General features: G+C 38.2%; 1 protein-coding gene across 13 annotated transcripts in view; it reads left to right on the top strand.

Moving 5' to 3' along the window:
- Positions 1 to 16,476, top strand: part of VRK1 (VRK serine/threonine kinase 1) — a 79,054-nt gene that overhangs the window by 44,053 nt on the left and 18,525 nt on the right. For all 13 annotated transcript variants that reach the window (XM_069559418.1, XM_069559415.1, XM_069559424.1 and 10 more), the window contains 8 exons: positions 1,267 to 1,336; positions 2,206 to 2,293; positions 6,311 to 6,419; positions 6,538 to 6,630; positions 8,955 to 9,087; positions 9,861 to 9,981; positions 10,277 to 10,335; positions 14,025 to 14,203. In XM_069559418.1, the coding sequence (XP_069415519.1) occupies positions 1,267 to 1,336; positions 2,206 to 2,293; positions 6,311 to 6,419; positions 6,538 to 6,630; positions 8,955 to 9,087; positions 9,861 to 9,981; positions 10,277 to 10,335; positions 14,025 to 14,203 (852 nt within the window). The remainder of the gene's footprint in view (positions 1 to 1,266; positions 1,337 to 2,205; positions 2,294 to 6,310; positions 6,420 to 6,537; positions 6,631 to 8,954; positions 9,088 to 9,860; positions 9,982 to 10,276; positions 10,336 to 14,024; positions 14,204 to 16,476) is intronic.

Below are 16,476 nucleotides of genomic sequence, written 5' to 3' on the forward strand. Positions count from 1 at the left end.
GACGTCTCTTACCGCTTCTTCTAATGCTCTGCTGACCCTGGAAGTCCGGTTACACAGACATTCTGACTGAAATAACTTTCTTCCCGAACTTCTCCAAAAGAAAACAGCCCCAAAATTAGTTTAGAAATATTAGCCTCCTTATTTGAAAATTTGATACTTTTCAAAATTTTTTAGACTGTTAATAATTAAGGTAATATCAACATGAACTATCAAACATTAAATACTGATCAGTTTTAATTAGGCCAAATTTACTATTTAGAAAGTTCACAAAATTATGTTTCCCACCATCCCAGATTTATTTAGCTAGGCAAAAGTCCCAACAGGCTGATGTTTCTTATTTTTCAAGTACTTTTTTATGAATGTAAGCCTCTTTACAAATAATTTTGACTGTTCATATCCCTTAGATGAGTATAGTTCACTAACATTGGTGGAAAACGTGCTTGTTGAGCCTCGTTCCCCTCTGAACTTTAAATTACCATGCGGGGAATAAATTGCAGGGTTCCCTCCTTGAAAATCATAGGAATGAAAACAGAGGATCTAGTCACGTGGACATGTTTGCTTGCCCTGGGGTTCCAGAACACTTGTCTTGGTGATCAGATTGGTTTCCTGCCAGTTAGATAGAACTGTAATGAGAAATAGGAAAGGAATGGGATTTTGCCACTAATGGGTTAAATCAAGTGTTGAAATTTTTGTTAAATCTCAGAAATAATCTTGTAGCCCCTTGGTGAAACAGTTAACATGGTTGCTGATCTTTGCTTAAGAGACAGTGTAATAATGGTGAAAATAAGGTTAACAATTTTTCTTAAGTTTCTGCAAAGATTAAGCTATATATCTGATTTTGTATAGTTTACCACATGTAGAAATGAACCCTCAGAAATACAAGACTTATGGACTTTTCTGAGACTATCTGAAACATATCCAAGCATTTTACTTAGTCTCAAACACAGTTTATAAACTGAAATATCAAAATCACACTGTTGGAAGAGGGCTTCCTAGGTGGCTCAGATGGTGAAAGAATCTGCCTACAATGCAGGAAGCCCAGGTTTGGTTCCTGTTGGGAAGGTACCCTGAGGAAGGGAATGGCTTCTCACTCTAGTATTCTTGCCTGGAGAATTCATGGACAGAGGAGCCTGGTCGGGGGACAGTCCATGGGGTCACAAAGAGTCTGGAAAGAAAAATGGATACATTAGTGTTTTTTGAAGGCTCATTGAAAATTACTCAGTGATTTTAACTAATGTGTGTACTAATGAACTCTTTTATTTTAAGGAACCCAGTGATAATGGACCTCTTTTTACTGAATTAAAGTTCTACCAGCGAGCTGCCAAACCAGAACAAAGTAAGAAATACAGTACACGTGTGTTTGCAGTTTTAAAATGACCACTGGTTTTGTTTTTTGTTTTAAGCCAAGATTAGAGCAGTATGGTTTTGTTAATTTTTACTTTATAGATAGATTATACTTAATGAGATTTGTGTGAAAGAATTTTGATCTCTTAATGGATTTGTTGTGATAAGATTTCACTTATCTTGATAATACAGAGTTAATAAATAATATGTGATTTAGGACATAGTGTTAAAAACTGAGAGCCCTAATCCATGAGAATGGCTCAGGGATCTCCAAACCTTCTTCTGAGTGTTTTCCTCAGTTCTGGAGACCATGACTTGTAGGGTTGCCATCACGATGAACTAGAACAGACCGCCAAGGGGGAGGGCAAGATGTCTTCCCGCTCCCCTGATCCTGCCTGTCCTGCCCCCTTCCCCTGTTCCATCCCCTCTGCAGATCCAGGGAGTCTCCTGGTAGGCTGGTATTGGGTTTGGGAATCTCTCTAGAGGCTCTGTCTCTCCTCGAGCTTGATTTCCTGGCTGAGGACCTTTAGAATGAGGTAAAAAGTAAGACTCTGGAAATAAGTAAACACTTAGGTAATTGGAGATATTAATCTTAATGGCAGTACTGTGGTTTGACTTTTTTTAAAAATGTCTTTTGCAGATTTTTCATTTTAAAGACAACAGTTAGGGCAGGATAGCCCAATTTTGTAGGTTAATAAAAATGTTTCAGTTGTAAAGTACTTTTCATTTATTGCTTATTATGTACTGTTCACTTATTTTTTGTGAATTAAGGTGGACTCTTACACATTCTGTTCTTGAAGATATAAAAGCCTGCGTATGTATAACAAAACTGAAATCACAAGCATGTGTTTTAACTTGTAGTTCAGAAATGGATTCGTACCCATAAACTGAAGTACCTGGGTGTCCCTAAGTATTGGGGGTCTGGTCTACATGACAAAAATGGAAAAAGGTAAAAACATGCGTGTTTTGTTTTTCTCCTCCCGTTTTGAGCATTTATTGTTCAGTTTGATTAGTCAAGAGTTATGTACTGAGCGCCTCCCTACAGTACTGCTTGGCCTTCACCTGGGTGTGTGGAGTGCCTTCTGCCGAGATGAACAAGGTGTTCTCTCTCATCTGGGGGGCTTGTCCCAAGTGGTAGCGGCTGCCTGGAACTCAGCTGACGAGTAGGAACACAAAGCCAAATGTGCCTGCATTATTTTTTTCCTCTTAATAATGAATAAGCAAAGAGAAAACTTCATGTTGCTTATGTCAAAGGGAGCCCTCGGGCTTCAATATGGCATTTCCTGTTAGAGACATCAGTATAATCTGCCCACCTTGATGAGATTTCAGTCTAGCTGATGAGAAAAGCAAAGTTGTTTGAAACAACCAGAGACTAGTTTAAGTGCCAAATTGTGTGATTCTGCCTGGTGTGTGTCTTAGGAATTCAGAGAGGAGAGGACATTGTTGGCAGAGTTGAGTTGGAGGAAACCTCCAATGCTTTTGATGCATAATTGACACTTTAAAAAATATTTGATTGAATGAATAGAGTGTCATTCAGCAATGCTGGTAGCTGAGATTTGGAGAGTTGATTTGGTTGGAACTGGGATGTACTGGTTAGGATGCTCTCAGCTGCAGGTAAAGATAAAACTGACTCAGCTCTCTTAAAGTCACCATCAAGTGCCTGGGTTCCTTTATCTTGGCTTTGTTCTCTGTTAATTCTCCATTGTGCAGTCTCATGGTGACTGCCTATTTCTAGACTTCACATGCAAACAGTCCTGCCACAGCAGAAAATAGGGTTGCTTCTCGTGAGTTTCAGTTTCCTGGCAGGGAAACCATTCCCAAGGGTCTTGTGGCCGACGTCCCTCCATGTTTTCTTTGTTGGAGTTTTATCAGTGCTCATTCTTAAACCAGCCACTGGCAAGGGCAGGGTGGTCACAGCGATGAGACAGAGGAAAAAGGCTAGACAGCCTGAACCTGAGCGGGGCTCCGCTGGACAAGATGGAGATCAGAGGAGCTGCTGGTGGGTGGCCAGCACTCTGCATCAGGAAGTTCTGATCCTGGAACCCAGGGAGCCCGGCAACTCCAGGGAATGGCCAGATAGTATTTTGTTATAGTTTTGCTGGGACAAGTTTCTGTAGTTTTCATGAAATTTTTTAGAGAAGTAGTATAGAGCAGGCTAGACGCAGACACTTGGTTTCAAATCTGTGTTTTGCCCCTTAAAATGTGTGTGACTGGGTACATTACTCCTTTCTGCCTCTGTTACCACATCTATGAAGCTGAGTAACACCTACCCACGTAATAAAGAGTATTACATGTAAAGCTGTTAGAATATGTGTGAGTGTTAGCTTTACTCTCAAGGGGTCTGTAATCCCTTAAATATTAAGCACTGCTGGTTTAGAGAAGCACTGTAGACAAGGACTAGCATCTCCAGCGGGGAGTGACCTGAACACGGGGGCAGAGTAGGCGTCTGGCCTTCGGGGTGGCCTTGTGGCCATCGGTCTTTAACAAAGAAAGGGTGATTGCACACACATGACAAAGAGAAGGAAATGACTTGGAGAAAGAGGCTGAGGCAGGTAATGGAAGACACGGAAGAAAGGGCTCTTCGGAGCCTGTGTGCATTTGGTGGCTGGAAGCTGCTGCAGGTGCTTAAACAAGGAACAGACATGTTTGAGGCACAGCTGACCCCCCATTGACTCCTGGTGACCTTACCACTGAGCCCATGTCTTCTGTGACATAGAGTTGGCTGCAGATATCTTCTGAATGGGAAAGTACATCACCCGTAAGGTAATGATTTACTTTTTAGGTTGAAGCTCTTAAGAAATAATCATTTTAGTTCTTACAAAAGTTTAAAAAAAAAAAGAAAGTAAGACTCCTTCCTGCCCTCCTCCCCTGCCAGAAGTCCTTACTTCTTCCTGTAACTCATCTGAAGTGATGTGAATATAGTGCTTAGCACAGTGTTAGGCTCGTAAAAATGTTAGCTGCTATCATTATTAAATCATTTATGCTGATTTATAGATTCCCATTATTTGCGTTGTTTTATTCAAGTCCCCAGGAAAGCATACATCAGTGGTTTTGCTTTAGAGATGTTACTTAGAAGTAGCTTTTCTTTTAGTGCTCAGTGGTAGAAATAATTTTGTGGAAGAACGTGGTAAAGATTTCTGTGCAGTATACAGAATCTTGCTTCATTTGCTCTGACTAGTTCAGGCATGGTGAGAAGAGGGAGGAACTGTTGAGAGTAGCGGTGGGGTGATCTGTGAATAAAGACAGAGCTCCCGTCCTGTGATGTGTTAATAGATCTCCAATAGAATTAAACCACGTGTGCTTCAGCTCCCTTTCAGAGTGTCAGCAGAGGCTGTATTTTTGTTACCTACATGTTATTTTATAATAATTACACAATGATATCACTCATTTGTAAAAACAAACACATCCATGTGTCCTTGGTTTCCTCCCTCAACCTCTCAAAACCTATTGTACAGAGGAAATCAGGAAGTCAGCATCACTGTTCCCTCTTTATTATGTTTGAGGTCGGGGTACTGAAGGTCTTAGAAAACTGAAGACATTTTGCCACTGACTAATTATGTGACTTTAGACAAATAACTTTGCCCTATAAATGTTAATTATTTTATTAAAAGATGTTTAGAAGGATCTCTAATTCTTTTCCAGCTCAAGAATAGGTAGAATCTTGGATTTTTTATTTGGCATATTGCCTTTTAACTGTTAGCTCTTCCTTTTTCCTATAGAATTGTCATGCTGTACTTGTATCTTAGAAACGTAAAATATGTAAGTAAGATTTTTGTGTCCTACTTACGTTTGTTTATTTTGATAAATTTAGTGTGGTGGTCAAAAACGTGGATTCACCACTTCCTAGAGGACAAATGACTAATGATCAGTTTTCTTCTGCTGTAAAATGGGGCTCCTGGGGGTGCCTGCCTCATCAGGGTGATGGGAGGTTTAAATGCACTGACATTAATACATCTAAAGTGCTTAGAATAGGGCCATTCTCATATTTCAGTAAATGCCAGCTGTTGTTGTTACAGTGATTATTAATCTTATTCCCATTAGAAAATAGATTCATACATTTTGAGTGTTTGATACATCTTGGTTTTTTTATTGATTTATTGAATGGTTTAACTAGACAGCTCAGAATAAAGATAAAAGTGGTTCACAGAGCAAAAGATGAACCATCTCACTGCGACCAGGTGCTGCTTTCCAGTGCCCTGAAGTGTACTGTATACACAGCATACAGAAATACATGTATAGTTACTGAATCGTAGAGTTTGGGTGCTGGAAAAGACCTTAGAAGGCGTGAGGCCCCACTGTCTCGTTTGACACCTATGGAAATTGGGGCCCAAACAAGAGATGTGACTCAGCCAAGGTGACAGGAGTTGCTTTTGTGGCAAAACTGAAAATCTGTGTTTTTCTGGTGCATTGACTGTTCCCCAAATCTTACCTGTCAAGTACTTAGTATACAGTTCTTTTATACCATCTAAGCAGTTTTATTGCATTTAGCTTTTGTTATAGCATCTCTTGACAGTCTTGATTTTAACAGAATGTAATACTGCTAAAATGTCCCTTAAAGATAGAGAACAGTCAGAGACAGGAAGCTGATATCCCGAAGCATAAATTAACTTTATGACAAAAATCAGTGATATTAGCCTTACTCAGATTATTTTATCTTTATTATCTTTACCATAAAGCATCTGTTGTTTTCTCTCTGTGGGTGTTTTTTCCTTGCATTGAATACGGTATCATGTAACTTGTTGAGACCAGGAGGCCCCTAAGATAAAAGGCAAAACCAGGACAGCCCTTGCAGCTCTTGAGATTTTTCATTTTAAGAACTAGTTTCAGATGTCTTTCTTTCCTTTCACTTTTTACTTTCTTACTAAACATTGCCTTGAAAAAAGTTACTTTGAAAGGAGAGTACTCATGGCAGAGTAGGTTTTCCTGAGTTACATTTTGTTCATTGACTTTTCTTGTTTGTCTTTAGTTACAGATTTATGATAATAGATCGCTTTGGGAGTGACCTTCAGAAAATATATGAAGCAAATGCCAAAAGATTTTCTCGGAAAACTGTCTTGCAGCTAAGCTTAAGAATTGTATGTGAGCTACATTCTTCTCGTTTTTAATCCAGTAAAGGCTAGTTGTGTTGACGCTTGGTCCTCTGCTGGTTGGTGTCAGGTACTGCATTAATTTATTGTATATGATGCTTTATAGCTGGATATCCTGGAATATATTCATGAGCATGAGTATGTACACGGAGATATCAAGGCCTCAAATCTTCTTCTCAGCTACAAGAATCCTGACCAGGTAGCTTTATAACTTTAATTTCTACTGTTTAAAACCTGTTGTTTGAAAACAAATAGAGTTGCTATGAACTTTTGAACCCATGCAGAAGTTTTACTTTTTGAAGTAGATATGGTAATAATAATATTTCTTCCTGACACTTTTATCTAGTTAACATTCTACATTTTTGATGCGATTTGTTGGCACTTTATCAAGTTGGCTATTTTGCCCTAAATAATATTCAGAGGAAGTACTTGTGATACAAAATGAATTTCAAATAGTTATTTGGGGGCGGGAGCTTAAAATTACACAGTGCACCGATGAATTGCGCTCGCCTGTCTGCTTTGTCACTTTTTAAATTTCCTTTGTTCAAGAAATCCATCAAATGTAAGTGTTCTGTTACTTGGAAAATTTGCTCTTTAACATGTTGATTATTGAAATCAATTGGTTTACAGAAATATCTTAGCTGTCTAAATTTGTATAGGGTTTGGAATTCAAATATGCATTTTCTAAGCTTATTGCATTGACTTTGTAATTTTCACTTTTTAAGGAGAAGAGAAAAGCTGATGTTATTATACCTTTTTTGGGTCAATTTAGTTGGAGTTAGAGGGGTTTATAATTTTCTTGAAGCTGACTCCATGATTTTGGTAAAAGTCAGGTTTCAGTTCAGTTCAGTCGCTCAGTTCTGTCCGACTCTCTACGACCCCATGAACCGCAGCACGCCAGGCCTCCCTGTCCATCACCAGCTCCCGGAGTTCACCCACACCCATATCCATTGAGTCAGTGATGCCATCCAACCATCTCATCCGGTTGTCCCCTTCTCCTCCTGCCCTCAATCTTTCCCAGCATCAGGGTCTTTTCCAGTGAGTCAGCTCTTCACATGAGGTGGCCAAAGTATTGGAGCTTCAGCATCAGTCCTTCCAATGAACATCCAGGACTGATCTCCTTTAGGGTGGACTGGTTGGATCTCCTTGCAGTCCAAGGGATTCTCAAGAGTCGTCTTCAACACAGGTTTAGTTGAAGTCATAGTTGGGCCTCTGTATTTAATCCATTTCATATATGTTCTCACTTCTTAACTTGAGCTTGTGAAAGAAAGGGATACTTAGGCATTTTAGGTGTGTTAAGTCAATATACTGTACTTTTTTCTTCTTTGTCTTAGGCCTGACTTTGAATTCCTCTTGCTTAGCTTTCCCTTTCTCCCTTGACTCCTCTTTCTTTTCCTGTCCTCCCCTTCCCTCTCTCTGTTACGGTGGCTGTAAGGAGCTATATAGGTACCAGAGAAGAAAGTTGCTGGTTAGAGCAGGCTAATGGAGAAATCCTAAAGGCAGCCACAGAATCTCCAGGCAACTTACTTTATTTGCATTTATGTTAAAAATAAGCAAGCAAGCAAACAACACATAGTTAAGAACCTGAATGGAAAGGATTCCGTTAATTGAAGTAGACCAGACTTATATAATAAATACAAATATGATTTCTCTTTATAGTTGACTGAAACATGCTGCCTTTTGTTCGGGTGGAGATATTTTTGCAGCTTGGTTATCCTTTGGGCATAGGCTTTGGATGGGATAATTTTTTTAGTATTTGATGTATGTGCTCAATCCAGACCCATATTTTTACTACACTTCCCTCCTGTGACCAGATGCATACATCTGCGAGACAGTTACCCGGAGTTGGAGATGTAATATGTGGCTCTGAGACAGAGGAAAGCCAAATTTATTAGCTTTGTATGCTAATCAGATGTACATGTACATGCCCATAGATATGTGTATACATTATATTAAAATTTAGTTTTAATTATGAAGACTTGACTTTAACATATAATATTTAAATGTACCTAAGAGCCTCATCTAAAAGTTCTTCAGGTCATCATCATAATCTTGAAAATATTTTTATGAAGTGAATTGATACTTGATTATTCTACAAGTAAAGAGAGGGAAAACTAACATGCCACGTGTCAGCTAAGTTAGCACTTGCACTCAGTGTGTGGCAGTTGTATTGCGACAAGTATTGATGGTTTACTCTGCTCAGTTTTGTTTTCGATGCCATAAGAAAAAGTGTATGATTTATGATCCTTGCTCAAATTGAGGAGACAAGATTATTACAAGTAAAGCACATACTTGCGTAGGAAAGTCAGCTAGTATTATCTGCACTGTAGCTACATGGTCATTTAATGTTTTTCTTTAAATAAAAGGCATTTCAGAATTAAGTACTTGATGTTGTTCGGGTGTTGGATCAAACATGTGGGGTGTCATAGTGTGGCTTTGTGGGCGGAATCTGCCCTCCAGTGACAGTACTCTGTTTCTGAGCTTTACAGGCTTTAATTTGTCTTGGTGCTTGGACATTTATAGGTGTACTTGGTAGACTATGGCCTTGCTTATCGATACTGCCCAGAAGGGACTCATAAAGAATACAAAGAAGACCCCAAAAGATGTCACGATGGCACAATTGAATTCACCAGCATCGACGCGCACAACGGTGTGGGTATGTCCGAGGCACCTGAACCTTAGCTACAGCGCCGGTGCTTTCCGCTGAACTCCTGTGGCTCTTCGTCCTGCGTCAGTAGATAAGCAGACGGATCAGAACTGAAGAGGCAGGATGGGGAAGAAGAGAGAGCTCAGGCTACTGCATCTGAGGGACAGGACACCTGCTCCCCGTCTTCCTCTCACCCTTCAGAGGTCGTGACGGGTCGGTGGCACGGTAGTGCAGTCAGCTGCAGTGAGGCTTCTTTTGCTTTTCTTTAGCTTAATTGGAATGCTGGGGGTTTCCCCCATAAAGGTCTGTGTTTTTTTATGCAGCTACAACTTTGTAACCAGTAGACTTACTTTGTCACTCATTCAGCTGGCCTACTTCTTCAGCCGTTGTTTCTTTTTTTCCTGTGTCCAACACTGTGGAGGAGCCAAAACCCCCAGTTCTCTGGGCTTCTTAATAGCTTGCAGCATTTTTAATATCTTCACGTTTTCCAAGGGCACTATTAAATGTGTCATTGCTTTATAATTTATTTCGTAGACTGGTAGTCTCAGTTTGAAATTGTAGAGTTTTGCCAGTTTGGGTTATAAAGTAAATTATTAGTCAGAGGTAAATGAGTTCTTTGATACTGCCCAGTATTTGATGTTTTTTTCAAAATGGAGTCAAGATTGTATGATGAAAAAGAAGACTGTAGGGTTGACTCTTTTTACCTTATTGCTTTAGATATACCTGAAATCCTGCCTTAAACATCATTTCACTGTGCTGAATCTGCTTCTTTTGTTTCACAGCGCCATCAAGACGCGGTGACTTGGAAATCCTTGGTTATTGCATGATCCAGTGGCTTAGTGGCCATCTGCCATGGGAAGATAATTTGAAAGATCCTAACTACGTTAGAGATTCCAAAATCAGGTAAAGGAAAACTTACAGTAAATTATTTCGGGCAAAACGATGAGGCAGATGTTTGGTCAGAACTTCTTCACGAGGACTATAGCTTTAACTGACACTAATGTAGAAATAAGAAAGTACTTGTTTAACAGTAAGATTCCTTGCATTTATTTTTGTTGAATTTATTTTAGAAGAATGTTTGTAAGTGTATTTAGGATAGCACAGTGCTGCTTAATGTGCTCTTCACTGTTATTAAGTATTAATAACTTTCCATGGCATCAAGCATCAAACAGTGGCTCATTCTTTTCATTTTTAACAGATACAGAGAAAATATTGCAAGTTTGATGGACAAATGTTTTCCTGAGAGAAACAAGCCGGGTAAGAAAAGACTTCTTCAGCGTTCATAAGGATTTTGTTTTCTGAGAGGAAAAGCATCCTGAGGTCCGTAGACTAACAACCCTTAATGTAAGAGCTTCGGTGTCGTTAAATGTAACCATCTCACTGGAGCCTTGCTCACGTAGGCCTTTCCACAAGTGGCCTTACTCAGTTGTTATTCAGTGCTTTCGGTCAAGGAACCACATTTCATTCAGTAATGCAGCTGTTTTCTTAGTTGAGGCTCTGTTTTGTGCCTCAGACTCTCCTAGGCATTAGGAATACATCAGTGAACAAAATACATAAAAACTCCTATCCTCATGAAGCTCTAGTTGGGAAAGGTAGACAGTAAACAAGTGAGGAAATTGCACAGTTTATTGCATGGTTAGTACTGTGGCAAAAACGAAAAACACAGGAAATAGAATTGGAGGGATGGGGTGGGTTGTTACTGTAAATAGGATGGCCTGGAATGGTCCTCCTGTGGAGGTGCCATTTGAGCAGCTGTGGGAAGGAGACAGGGAGTGAGCTCTGGGGAAGAACATGTCCACGCGGAAGGAACATGAGTGCCTGCTGATGCCTGCATCTAGGCCATCACGGGCTTTGGCTTTTACTTTGAGCAAGAGTGCATGAGGTGTGGAGGGAAGGAGGGATGTGAACTGCCTGTCTTTAAGGGAACTCTCTCCAGCTTCTGTCTTGAAGATCGACCGCTAAGGAGGCAAGGCCGGGTACAAACAGGAGCCGGTTAGGAGCTTCCTGCCTTAATCCTCGCAAGGGAAATAGCAGTGCAGGTGTGAGCAGTGGTCAGTCTGGATAAATTTGGGTCTTCTCAAGCCTTTGCTCAGTTGTCTCCTTTTCAGGGAGGTCTACCGTGAGCTTAAGCTGTTTAAATTTGCAGCCTATCAACCACATCTGGAAGTGGAATGTTAGCGCTTTTTCAGCTTTGCTCCCTGTTGCCTTCTCCCAGTCACCAACCTTTTCCTCTGGCCTAATGAATCACTAGCACAACTTGCAACATCAAGGATTTCTCTTTGAGCTATATGGAAATGGAATCATAGAGTGAACAAAACAGATAATTTCATGAGGGCAGGGATTTTTAATGTTCTAGTTTCTGGTGGCATTCTTTTTCTTTCAATACTGCATTTGTGAAATTCATTCCCATTGTTAGGTTTTTTTAATGTTTTTATTTATTTTTTAACTTTATTGAGGAATAATTGACAAATATTCTATAATGTGATGATTTTCTGTGTAGGCATGCCTCATTTTATAGCGATTCACTTTATTGCACTTTACATATGTTTTTTTTCCTACTAATTGAAAGTTTGTGGCCACCTATGTTGAGTAAGTCTGTTGGTGCCGATTTTTCCAACAGCATTTGCTCACTTCCTGTCTGTGTCAAATATTGTGGTAACTACCACAATATTTTAAACTTTTTCATTCTTATTATACTTCTTCTGGTGATTTGTGATCAATGATATTATTGCAAAAAATTATGACTCACTGAAGGCTCAGATAATGGTGGCCACTTTTTAGCAATAAAATATTTTTTAAATTAAGGTATATACATTTTTTTAGATATTATGTTATTTCACACATAATGGACTGCAGTGTAGCATAGACATCACTTTTCAGTGCACTGGGAAACCAGAAAAGGTGACTTGCTTTTTTGTGATACTTGCTTTATTGCGGCGGTCTGGAGCTAACCCACGGTGTCTCCCGAGATCTGCCTGTACGTGTAGACTGGAGACCGATTACCAAGATGAACATGATTTAACACCGCTATCACCTCTCATAGTTCACAGCGTTAACAGCGGCCTTTCTTGAAAAGACCAGCCTTGCTCTGTGATGCCACCTTTGTGTTCAATCATGTGCGAATCTGTGAGTCTGTTTCTGGGCTCTTTCATAGTAGTTTTTTCTTTTTTTTTTTTTCTGTTCTTGGGGCACACTGTCTTAATTACTATAGCTTTCTCTGGTAGTTTAAGTCCTCTGGCACTTTTTCTTCTTTAAACTTGACTTTGCTGTTTTGTGTGATCCTTTGTATATTTGTACATTTTAGAGTCACCTTGTCATTTCCACACATATCCTCTCCCTCTGCAATGTGCTGAAGTTTTGAGTGGGATCGCAGGGACTCTGGACTAATTGGGGAGCATTGGCATCTTTATACAATTGATACTTTGTAGCTTCCATTGAATTTGGTGTCAGTGTCTCTGATCTGTGTTTTATAGTTTTCATTTGGGAAAAATCTTGCCCATCTTTCATTATATATGTTTGTAGGTATTTGATGCTTTTTGATGGTATTGTATGTGATATGTTTTTATTACTTTTCTAGTTGCTTGTTGCTAGTGTATAGAAGTAAAATAGATTTTTAAATACTTTATGTCCCGTGATTCTGTTAACTTTACCTATTGGTTAGAAGGTTTTTGATAGATTCCTTAGGCTTTTCTACATGCACTCTCACGTTGTGAATAAGCCGTTTTGCATCGTCCATTCCGCTCAGTGCCGTCTGTTTCTTTTCTTGCCTTCCTGTACTGGCTACAAGCTGCAGGACTTCCAGGCAGCATGGAAATGGTGCAGATGGACTCCCTTGCTGATCTTCTGTCAGAAGGGAAGTCCAGTATTTCACCACACTCGGTGACGTTTGCTTTCGGTTTTCTGTAGATCCCCTTTGTCAGATTAAGAAAGTTGAAAGGAAGGATTTTTGTTTCTTTTTTCTCATGTACCTGAGTATTTAGAATCATGCTTGACATGTGGTGGGTACTTAAAATGTCTGAATGAATGAATGAATGAGTGAATGAGTGTGTGTGTAGCACTGACATAATATCTTGATTTATTGGATGTGGGAGGAGGATTTGAGGAGCTGGGAGAATGGGATTTTCTATAATTGAGACAGAGAAAACCATCGGGTGAGCAGGTTTTAGGGGTTGGTCAGGATTTTGGATTTGGTTGGGATGTGAGATGCCAGTTACAGAACCAGTATATGAGTCAGTGGAAGTCAGTGGATACACAAGTCTGGAGGTCAGTGGAAAGGCTGGACTAGGCATATACATGTATGAGTCATTAACCCAAAGATGGATTTTTAGATGGGTGTTGAGAGGTGTTGATCTTGACTAGTACGATTTCTTTTTATGGGTTTGGTTCTGCCTCTGTGCAGTAGACATTTTATCATTCACAAGTTGGTTTTTCTCTTATATGGGACAACCAGGCCTTGCTTGTGTTTCTTTTTTTCAACCTGATCTTCATGTTTTATTTTTCATTTACCTAAAAAATGCAGCTGTCTTCTCTAGAACTAATGGCTTCTGTGGCCAAAAAAAAAAAAAAAATTCTGGCTATGATATTTATTGTACTTAAGCACATTTTACTTCATAATATTTATTTTAGGTCCTTTTAAAAAGTAGCTTTAAAATTATATTAGTAATTGTTTTTATATATATTTAAATTTTAAGCTTGTCTTTTTTCTTACTGTCAGAATTAAAAGATGTTTTTTGCATTGTATCTAAAAATACATTTTTAAATTTGACTTATCTGACAATTCCTGAATTCAAAAGCATACTTTCAATGAAGATGTGATAGAAAAACATATTTAACAAGCTATATATTTGCATTCTAATGTTACTATAGTTGTGAATCATCTTCTTAGAAGAGGTAAGTATGTTGTATGTATGATAAAAAACTACAAAATAATTGTGTTATTCTTTTAGATGAAATTGCTAAGTACATGGAAACAGTGAAATTACTGGATTATGTCGAAAAACCTCTTTATCAAAAGTTACGAGATATTCTTTTGCAAGGACTGAAAGCTATAGGAAGTAAGGATGATGGCAAGCTGGACCTCACTGTTGTGGAGAATGGAAGTTTGAAAGCAAAACCAGTGGCAAAGGTGAGTTTTGTTATTGAATTTTCCTTTGGGTTACCTGTGACTGTTTGCAACAAATATAGGCAAGTAAACCAGTAGCTCAGTAAAGAAAATAGCAGATTGCTCTGCAGTTAAATATTTATCATCATTACATAAAAGCAAACTCTATGATACGGAAAAATACATAGAGGGTTTTAGAAAAATGAGTATGTATTTTTTATGTTCGGTAGCAAGTTAAGAAATTCCCTGAACGAGTCTAACTTGGGATATTACTATCTAGCAGAGGAATTTGGATGGAGCACTCAATTTACATACCGTGTGTCCTTTTCTCCCATGTCACCATCCCTTTCGGTTGATCCCATGTTTCACTATTTCCTTGTTCATTGGTGTGGTCCAAGTATTTGCCCATTTGAAAATTGGTTTTGAAAAATTATCATTTGAAAATTGCATTTGAAAGTTTCCTTATTTGTTGGTATATTTCCCATTTAAACATTATTTTGCTCTTTACAGAAATGTCACTTCATAAAGCTGTGTATCTGTATATAAGAAGATTAATTTTTTGGAAAGAAATGTTAAATAATAAACCTATGGTAGAAGTATTGTACAGACTTGTAGATAACCCCTGGTATCACTTTAAAATTCAGATTTTAAGGTATGCATTATCTTACTGGTTGTTATTAATAATTAGTGGTTAACTTTTTCCTTTTTTAATCTGAAATTGTGTAAGTTACTTTTATATGAAAAAGGAAGACTACTTTTAGAAGAAAAATATATTTTTACATTATTGACTTTTAATTGTCATTAACTCTGTAAATTCGAGTAGACTTTTTGGAAGTCTCATATTCCAAACTGAGATAAAGAGTTAAAAACAGATTTTCTCCCTTTAAAATAAGCAGCATATTAAAAGTTTTCCATAATTTTTTTAATTTACAGAGTAGATAGGAATTTTGAAATTGGATCATAAATTTGACTTTTTTGGCTAATAGTAGATTTCTTTATAATTTCATCATAGAATCTGGAATTAAACATATGCATCTATATATACATCTTGCTTTCATAAGTTTTCTCTTAATTGCACCTTATTCCATTTTTGTGGTCAACGACCATGAGGAAAACCATATCCAGTTTTATGTGAAGAGGATAAATTGAAGACTGAGTTGGATTTTTCAGGAAGGTGGTAAACTTAGAATTTGCATATATGTATAAACATACAGCTCACATCTTGCTCAGGACAGATTTTTGTGCATTAATATTTATAGCTGGCTTCTTAGTGTTTTGCTCTAAAATTTTGCTGATTGAAAAATAACTCTGTTGTCCTGAGAACTTGTCCAGTGCCATCGCCCTTCCCTGTGCAAATCGCTGTTGTTTGTAACTACATGCTGGAGAAAATTTTGTTTCCCCAGGTTGGCTGACTTTACAGCTGAATAGGTCAGTCTGCTGCAGAGCTAACATCTGTGACCTTATAATTCTCTTGTGTCCTTGGATAGTTCAGAAAGCTGGAAATTTCTTGTTAGATCATCCCCTACATGCATAAAGCTTCATTTAAGGAAAGAACATGAATAAAAAACTGAACCATTAGGTTTCCTTCATTGGTTTGCTTCCTTTTTTTTTTCCACCTCAAAACTGGCACAGGACTGTTTTTGTATTGAAAAGAAATTAATCAAAGTTAAGATTAGGTAAGATCCTGAAGCTGCTTGTTAGGCATTTAACTGTAGATTAATTGTTGATTTTGTTAGCCTTTTGTTTGTTATTTGTAAAATGAAAGAATTAGTTTTTGTTTTTAAGCATCAGAACACTTTCTTCAAATAAATTCCAAATATACCACATCTAAAACAGATGAAAGCAGAGCTTCATCCAACTTGTGAGTCTGAGGACTTCCAAAAAGAGAAAGCTTTCTTCTCTGAGAAATTAGTATATTCCATCTCTTTTTTAGGAACGTGTATTTAGTTGAAATTCCTCTTTTTTTTTTTTTTTTGCTCTGATTTTCAGAATTTCAGAGCTGCGTATAATGCTTTGTCATAGAAGCTGTATTAATCCTTATAATTGCATATTTATTCTTAATTCTTTTCCTCTGTCATAATTTTTTAAAACATTTAAATAAAAGTATACATTCTTTGTATTTAGGACACTCAAATCTGACGGAGAAGGCAGTAGTAACCCACTCCAGTATTTTTGCCTGGAGAATCCCAGGGACAGAGGAGCCTGGTGGGCTGCCATCTATGGGGTCGCACAGAATCGGGCATGACTGAAGCGACTTAGCAGCAGCAAATCTCTGAAAGGGATGAGTTTAATTAATT

The sequence above is a fragment of the Ovis canadensis genome, chromosome 18 (assembly GCF_042477335.2).
Source record: "Ovis canadensis isolate MfBH-ARS-UI-01 breed Bighorn chromosome 18, ARS-UI_OviCan_v2, whole genome shotgun sequence".
Classification (NCBI taxonomy): domain Eukaryota; kingdom Metazoa; phylum Chordata; class Mammalia; order Artiodactyla; family Bovidae; genus Ovis; species Ovis canadensis.